The following is an 8,918-nucleotide window of genomic DNA, read 5'->3' as shown; positions in this document are numbered from 1 at the left end:
TAAATATCGGCGAACGTTTACCTACAGTACATGTGCCCATCGATCTTAACTCACCGTAAACACATGGTCGGGAAAAATCACAGGTGCCCGTCGGCACGGCTATCACGTACTCAGCGGTGTAAATCCGGTCTAGATATTAAATAACGTGGTTATTCATGTAACTATTCATCTCATGGTGTAATCCAAATCTCTTTAAGATACTCGTAACCTCGGGTACAACTTCCGAGATACAGTCGTTTACCCGGGCACCATTCTATGTGGAAGTGTAACTAACTTGACAACTACACGCTTCATCACGTGACTTTTGTTGACTACTCTTCGGAAGTGCTCGGATATTCCTATGTGGTTATTTTGGCGCGAAAGGTATTAGCAAATAGGACTCTATATTTCTTAGTTTTGAAAAGTTATTTAATACCACTGAACAACAAGGCGACAAATAAAACTCGACATCCGACGAAGGAGCGACTTTGGTCATCAACGAGTACGAAATAGTAATATTTAGGACTCTATATTTCTTAGTTTTGAAAAGTTATTTAATACTACTGAACAACAAGGCGACAAATAAAACTCGACATCCGAGTTTGTTCCAGATTGATGCTGATCTTACGGAGAAAAAGTTCTTGAGTCGAGTTGTAGCTCGCTTTGGAAAAAAAATTTTGGATGGTCGCTTCATTAAGAACGGGACGGAGTCTGTAGTTTAGTTTAGTTTTAGTGGAAACTTTGATTTATTTAGATTTTAAGAACACAAAGTAATATCAATTATACATCATGCAAAATAGAAAAGGAAATAAAGACACATATTTTAATTTGTTTTCTGATACATTTTCAATAGTTACATTGTGACACTAGCAACAGTAATGAAATCGTTTGAACAACATCACAAACAAAAACGAAAAAATGGGAAGAGGGCAAAGGATAGTTATATAGTGAAACCCAGAAATGAACGATATATCAAAACACTTATTGCAATGGGTATGTGGAACACAAATCTGTATGAAATAGTATAGGTCGTAAGCGCGCTTATTTTGCCGCACACCGGTATACCGCCTAGCCGAATTGAAACAGGCGCAATGATGAATCGGCGCATTCATAAAACATGTACTTGCTGAAGAAAGCAAGATTGTTAGTGGAAATTGATACAACAAGCGTCTATTCAAATTCGGATATCAAATGTGTAACATACATATCCGATATAATCTTTGTTCAACTAAGACCAACGCGTACTTACAGGCTTAACACTGTAATTATCAGTTTTTATAAAATGTTGTAATTTAGATAAAGCTATTAACTGCCTTGTCCTTTCTATATACAACAATGTCGATAAATACAGAGTAACATATGAATATCACTCTGGAGACTCAACCTCGAACAAAAAAAATCAGACTTCTCCTTTTTTACATCATTATTTATAAACTCTGCGAAAAATATTGATGTGGATTCCTCATTTTCCACAACAATAGAACTTTTGCAGGACTGTTCAAGCCCCGCAGAGCTTTTTTGAACAGCCTAAATTCAGCAGGGCATGTGCAAACTTTCGCCAATACCGTGCACAACGCGGACACATGCAGGACGGTATATGTACACAATATGTACAAATTTATAACCACTGTAAAGATAAGCGATAATTTTCCTGGGGTATCAGTGCAAGGTGATAATCATTAGTTACCAATTATAATAATCAACAAGTCAGTTAGAGTTATGTCCCCTCATCCACAGTTGACATTTCTGTCACGCAGCTTGCCTTTCTAGTAAAGAAGACTTTCAGAAACAATATACAGTTGGTTTTTCATGTGGAGATGGGGCCTTGGATGAGTAGATGAACGGTTTCCGGTATATTAAGAACTAGGAAATCAGATGCACGTATTCTTGCGCGATTCTGGCACGATGTGGTCTGGCATTGTCAACCATGAGAAGAGAGAGACTAGCAATCCGAATGGTTATCAAAATGAGGAACAGCAATGTCTTAGGAACGTGTCGCAGTACTTCTGAACAATCAAGTTGTGAGTGAGAAAATACATGACCAACTTCAAGTCCTAAGAAAAACAGGCCCATAAAATAACTGACTCCACAATGTCTACAACATTTCTCAGGTTATATTCAATGTTCTCACAAAGCTAAGATTCCAGTTTCGTCCGTTCCGAGCCCATTGGATTCTCGCTCATTTAAATCTTAACGTTTGTGTAGGACGTTGAACAGGACGCTTGGCTTTTATTTCAGCGTTACATAGCCGTTGTACTAATGTTCTGAAGGCCACTTTTCTTACTCTCCATTGACTTCAAAACTGGCGTACCGTTGCTAAGAGATTTCTTCTTGTATTGCATGCAAGGGTCTTGCCATCTCGACCCTCGCGTTTACGTAGAATGATATATCCAGTTGTCCGGTATTTGTACAATAAGCATACAATAATGGAGTTGTGTACTCAAAAATTATCTCCAATGTTCACTTCGAAAACGGTTACACATGCTAATAATCTTTAATTGCTGTGTTTCAGATAACATTTTTCTTCATAACATTGAAGACTCGTGAAAACTGACAGCATACTGTGGTATGTGTTAAGTGAAAATACACAAACATGAAATACAGAAGGGCATTTGTTCAGTACTAAACTTAAATCAAGCAATTCGTTATTAAATGCCAACAAGGATATAATGAATTCCTATGTAAGGGCAACTGCAGGTAAGTAAATGTTTCACTTATCTATTTAGGTGATAATTAACTTTGGTCTGGGTGTATGTAATATATATATAATCGATACACAAATTAACATTTATTTTAAAGTCATTTGGAACATATTTTCAGAAAATGAGACAAACGCCCAGAAGAAATATACAAACTGAATCATGAAAGTAATTGATTCTTGATTGCTAAGTATCCTTTCTGGGTTCGGTGGTTAAGTTTTCTAACGGACCATATGTGTACCAATGGGAAAACATAAATTTGTTTTAATGTGATATTTATCAAAGACTTTATTCTGACATATTTTAAAAGACATGTTCAAGCCTTTTAAACGGCATAAATAGAACTCTGATACCACAAAACAATCATGTAAATTTAACAATTATTTTGTTCAAACGAAACTCTGCATAAAGTTTTTCAAAATGTTTAGTTGATTTAGTCCTATACACTGGATGATGTATCTTAATACACACTGTCCTCAGTGTAGATGGAATTAAGCACAATTTAATTAATAACCTTATCACACATGTTAGATAGCGCGAACCCAAACCCTGAACCAGCCTGTCTGATACAGTTGTCATGTTATTTTTATGACAAACATATGATGATATATACACACGATTCTAGGAGTAAGTTGGTGGATCATTTTTTATGAATGCATTTTTTCTTTTACTTTTTTCCTCTATAAACCTGTATCATTTAATAAACAATTGGTTATTTTTAGATGAATGCTATCACCTCTATTTTCCCTATTCTGTAATGAAACCTTGTTTAAGAGTTGTTTCTTTTTATTGTAATTTTCAAACAGCTGGAATGAAATACTGGAATGACAAGGGGAGGTGAAATATCCACTAAGATCAATATTTGTTTAGTTGTTTTCAGTTCTCATGTACAACAACTGATATTCCAAATATACATTTATAAATGTAGTAATATCAAGCTAAAGTAAAGTTATAATTTTGGAATTCATCTTTGCATGAATACGACTGTCGATGATTAGACTTCGAGCAACTCATAGCGTCCTATCAAACAATATTCCAACTCGTATTTTGATACAGATATATAGTGAAATAGAGGACAACCTTTGCTATCTAGGTCTAATGTCCAGCTATAATGGCACTTTTCCCTTAGCATTAGATAACATTGCGGTCACAGGCAGAAAGGCTTGTTTTTTTTAATTGAATAGAAAATAAGAACTTTTATGTTAAACTGTGAAACAAAGTTGTCATTATTCGACACTTTTATTACCTGTTAGTTTAACTATGCTTGTGAAACCTGGGGTCCAGTCCTGGAACACAAACTGAAAATGTACATTAGCATTTTTTTGAAGGAAGTTCTTTGAGTTTCAAGTCTGTAAATAATTCTATGGTTTACATCGAATTAGGACGATCTCCTTCACAAAACGCAAAATATAAATTATTAAACCTAATTGTAACACTAATTTTGTTTACCAAGTGAAACAGGAATTATGTAGAATAGGCTTTCTCGATGTTTGATTAAATCCGTTCATATTTAGTAAAGACAGTTTGTGTTCTTATACACCAAACTGTGAAAGATTGTTTTATTCAAGACGTGAGAAACATTCTAGAAAATTCTTCTAAATGTCGTTTGTATAGATATATTGTTGATCACTACGATATGCAGTTTTACCTCAACAAATCTCTCACTTAAGTATAAAGATATCCTCAGTAAGTATCGGTTAACGTCACATACATTAAGTATAGGGTAGATATAACGATATCTCCCGGAGCCCAAAGGTATTGTCCTCTTTGTAATAGTAATGACATTGAGGATGAAACCCATTTCGTATTATTATGTCCAGTTTACTCAGAGGTCAGAATAAAATATATCAAACCCTATTTCTTCCGTCGTCCGCTATCTTCGAATTTAAACAACTATTGTCCTGCAAAAAAGTGAAGAGTTTGAGAAATCTTTGTGAATATTTGATTTAAGTCACTTCTAAAAGAAAGTCTCTTTTTAACATTTAATCAAATGGTGTATTTTCTAACTTAATGCTAAATCACTGTCTATTTTCATTGGTATATGTATGTTGATGATGTTGTAATGTCCTCGGCCATCTTGCTATAATGAAATGTAATATGATATATGATCATTTTGTTATCCTATATGCTGTTCGCAATTGGAATAAAGGAATTTAAAAATATACCAATTTTCTGCCATGGTCATCATAGTAATCAACAGCAGAGTGTGTGATAATGCTTGAGGAGTGTATCTCGTGGACAGTCGAGTACGTGTCTGTGATGTACACATGATGGTCATAGTGAACCACACTTAACATGTCACATATATATTTACTTATGATATAATTAGCCGCTAGCGTGAAGTCAGACGTACTCACGATCACTTATGAATTAAATTAACGGATATTGTTGTAATGTGTCGCCTGGTGGTATGTAGAGATTGTACAATCAATGTGTATATTGCCAATTGCTGTATGTATCTTATTTGATGGGGTTATGGATGAAAGTTTGTTGGCGCGGTATAGTAACCTGAATCTGTGGTGAGATAATCATATGATATGGACCACCATTGTTGTTTAATTATGTCGATAGGTAAAGCTAAGTTTCATGTGATGGTTAAATGCACCGAAGATGGGGATAAATTCACATAAGATATAATTATAAATGTAGAGATAATGACACATCAATACTGATCAAACAATGCTGACTGTATATACAATCAGACCGCTATGACATGTCATGGGTATCTTTATAGATGGAGCGGTCATAGAGCATGCGCATGCACGAGCACATATGGATGATACGGAAACAAATTGCAGGGATGAAAAAAAATCAGTCCTGTTATAGTTTAACAAAAAATAAACAACTAAATAATCTAATGAAGTGGAAGAATTTATTTTTTCAATAGCTTTCACCGGCTTTACATGGACAATTTTCTGATTCCTAAATCACATTACCTATATGGTTGACAACTTGTTTGATTGACAAGAGTTAAGTGAAAGTTAATCAGCACGGGTGAAAGTAACATACAGTACAGTACGCCTAAAATGAAATATCTAAGTTAAACAATTCAAACGTATGGTTAAATTTCTTTAAAGCATTCTGGTTGAGTGGCAAAGTGGCGACGCACTCGCCTTTCAGCTACTGGTGTCCTGGGTTGGAGTCTCTGAACCGACGTAAAAAGGTACTTACTCCGAATTCCTTCCACAGTAAAACACCCTTGCACACTTCAACATGGACCAGCAGCAGTGATCAACGTGAAACATTGTGTTGAATTATGTGACAAAATAAAATAAATACTGATTAAAGCACATCTCAAACATAAGTAGAGAACTCACATCCACATAATTGATTTGTCATTAACACGAGCTGGAAGCAACAGGCCTGTTACTATTAACTGTTTCTAGAAAAAGACATTTTGTAAACCGCCACGTGTAAGAAAGGTGCTAAACCGAATCCCTTCGGTAAACCTAAAAACAAAACAAGTGACCCGTAGTTGTAATATTTTCTGTGTCACATGTTCATATGTAGTTAAATATATAACGTCACATAATTGACAGAAGAATTGCAATATATATAAGTTTACAAATAAATAAACAAGTAGCGTTCAATAAAAAACAATACAAATTAAGTCTCAGCAATCTCGAGACAATATCAGTGAGATGTTTATGCCACAGTTGTATGGCGTAATAATGCACGATTTCGCACGTGTCCTTGGTCATCGATCACCGCAGTAACTCTGTGTGGATCAGATATTTAAATGTTCATTGTGTAGTTAAGGTTTGATTCTGTCATTCGTTTTCCGGATTCGTATTTTCCATTTCACCTAGAGGAGCATATTTTGATGATTTTTGTTTCCATATCAGAATAACACTAATAACTCCAAAGCTTGTCAGAATAATACCGAGAAAAGCAGCCAGCAATTTCGGCAGTAGTGTACCGTGAACAATTTTGTCTTTTATACTACAACTCCATGCATCGAAGTGACGTATATCTGAAAGTTTGACAGGATTCTTCATCCACTCCAACACCTGTTGTACCGTCACTATATACACATCTCTGTGGGATAACATTTCTCTTATAGCTTGATCCAAACCATCTCTTGTGAAGGGATGATAGAACCAGGAAGCGTGCATGCTGATTCCAAATGGCGCTCGGTTACCATGGTAATGACTTTGAAAATTGTCCATGACGTATCTGTAAGCATCGTCGGCACTGGACGGCATCCGGAAACAGCCATCGGCATATGCACAAGGCAAATCGTTCAAAATCATAGCATTAACGGGTACCTCCCAAAATCCATTGTGTTTCTTATCAGGACAACTCGGAGTACACAAACTCTCTTGAAATGGCCATCCGTAATCTAACGTAAAAGGCCAAGGGTTCGGATCACCTATTCCTAGCCGGGTGTACGTCATTGAAATATCATATGTGTAATTGAGATGTTGTAGGATGTCAAACTGAGCATTCCCCCTTGTCAGCAAACTAGGGCTCCTCCAGCCCACTATGTCATCCTGGGGTGCGGCAGCAAACTGGGCGATGTTGTCACGTTGATCCCTAGCCTCCTGCTGTAGTTTTGAGTCGGTAGTAATGGATCTGTGATTGACGCTGTGTACAGCTAGTTCGAATCCGCGATTGTAGTACCTTTTTACTACACCATAATCAGTACTTAAGTGTGATATATACAACGTGATTCCGACTGGACAGCCATTAGGGTTAATACGAGTTCGTCTGAACATGAAATCATAGTGTTTCGCCACGTCTTCGTTCACTGCACCATCAAAACCAAAATACACCATCTGAGGGATGTCATTTCTGTCCATGGAGTGTTCAAATGTACTGCAGAAACAGTCCGGCAGGTGGCAGTTCACACCTTGTTGACAAGATACATCAGCTGCTGTGATTATTTTGTAAAAATAAAATAGGGAACACCACATTGCTACACCGAACGCCATCTTGGATTTGATATCATGGACGTTATATTATATCTGTATTTCAGAATACAGCTCGATGTTTACTCTAATGCATCGTTTTTCCTTAGGCGATGTTCTTACTTCATTCTTAGTGTCATGTACTATATATACAGACTGAAAGCAGGGTACTCTAAATATTGTATTCAGTGAGTTTTTGTTTCACGCGTATTCTCAAGAACTACATAAGGATTTTAAACTACACGAACAAGTTTATTTCAAGTAAGCGTGTACCAGAAATCATACATGTCATTTTGTTATTAAAAAATTAAAACAAACAAACGTTGTGATATTGCAAGTATTTTTTTTTCACTTTCGGAATTAAGATAGTAAACAACATACATGATGAAAGAAGCGTCCTGCCATAAAGTTTACCAGCTGCTGCCAATAAGTATGTAGACATGACTATTTTGAAACAGTCATTTTCTCCTAAGTAGACTGTAGATGTGCTGGTGGACATTTTCGATAATGACACTTTTGTCTTGTATTGGACTGTATCGTCACAATAGTTCATAAGGATATTGATTTTTTTTCGATATTTATTGTTTAGCTCAAGAAAAAAAAATTGATTTTTTATTTTGTCGTTTTGGAGGAAATGCCTTTTCGACACTAAGCTGGAACATAATTTAATTAAAAATTGCAACGGTACTAAGCAGACTAAATCTGAAGGTGGTTGTTTTTAACCTGTTTCGGATAAAAACATAAATAGGCAGGGTTAGTATAACTGTGGATGTGCTATCATATTGATATAGCATTTTTCTTATTCATTATATCAAAATTTTATATCATGAACGAATTATTCCTAAGATTTCTAAGATTTATCTTAGACTATGTAGTTAATTGACGTAAATTATGTATGTACACTTAATTGGCTTGCTTATACGGTTTATAGAATAGCGAGATTTGTTTTATAGAGACGGTGTCTTATGAAAGAAATACCTGAAGCGTGTCCTGATATGAGGTAGATGTTTGATTTGGCGCATCTGCATTTTGTGTACACATATAACCCCATGTTATCGATTTGTTAAATAAATGAACGTATTATCTGTTTGAGATAATTGATGTACTACATTTAAAATCAATCAAACATGTGAAAATAGACAGTGTCCACTTTTCTTTCTACAAAACATTGTACCTGCGGCTATTTTTTACATTACAAACATGTAATATTATATATAACAATACATCTGGTATAATGTGCTGCTACATGTACAACCTTTAAAGTTAAGGGTAGACGGTAAGATATTTCAATAGATTCTGCCGTTCGATGTAGCCACGTTGTCGCCACGTG

General features: G+C 35.6%; 1 protein-coding gene across 1 annotated transcript; it reads right to left on the bottom strand.

The window, feature by feature from the left end:
* Positions 1 to 6,448: 6,448 nt before the first annotated feature.
* LOC132545518 (chitin deacetylase 8-like) lies at positions 6,449 to 7,612 on the bottom strand. The gene has a single exon (XM_060209200.1). It carries the CDS (start codon positions 7,610 to 7,612, stop codon positions 6,449 to 6,451), a length of 1,164 nt encoding a protein of 387 aa, XP_060065183.1.
* Between the last annotated feature and the right edge of the window lie 1,306 nt (positions 7,613 to 8,918).

The sequence above is a fragment of the Ylistrum balloti genome, unplaced genomic scaffold, assembly GCF_031769215.1.
Source record: "Ylistrum balloti isolate Yb309-2 unplaced genomic scaffold, AGI_CSIRO_Ybal_v1 Utg369850, whole genome shotgun sequence".
In the NCBI taxonomy this organism is placed as follows: Eukaryota; Metazoa; Mollusca; class Bivalvia; order Pectinida; family Pectinidae; genus Ylistrum; species Ylistrum balloti.
Note: the sequence above shows the minus strand (reverse complement) of the source record. Positions and strands in the feature narration are given on the sequence as shown.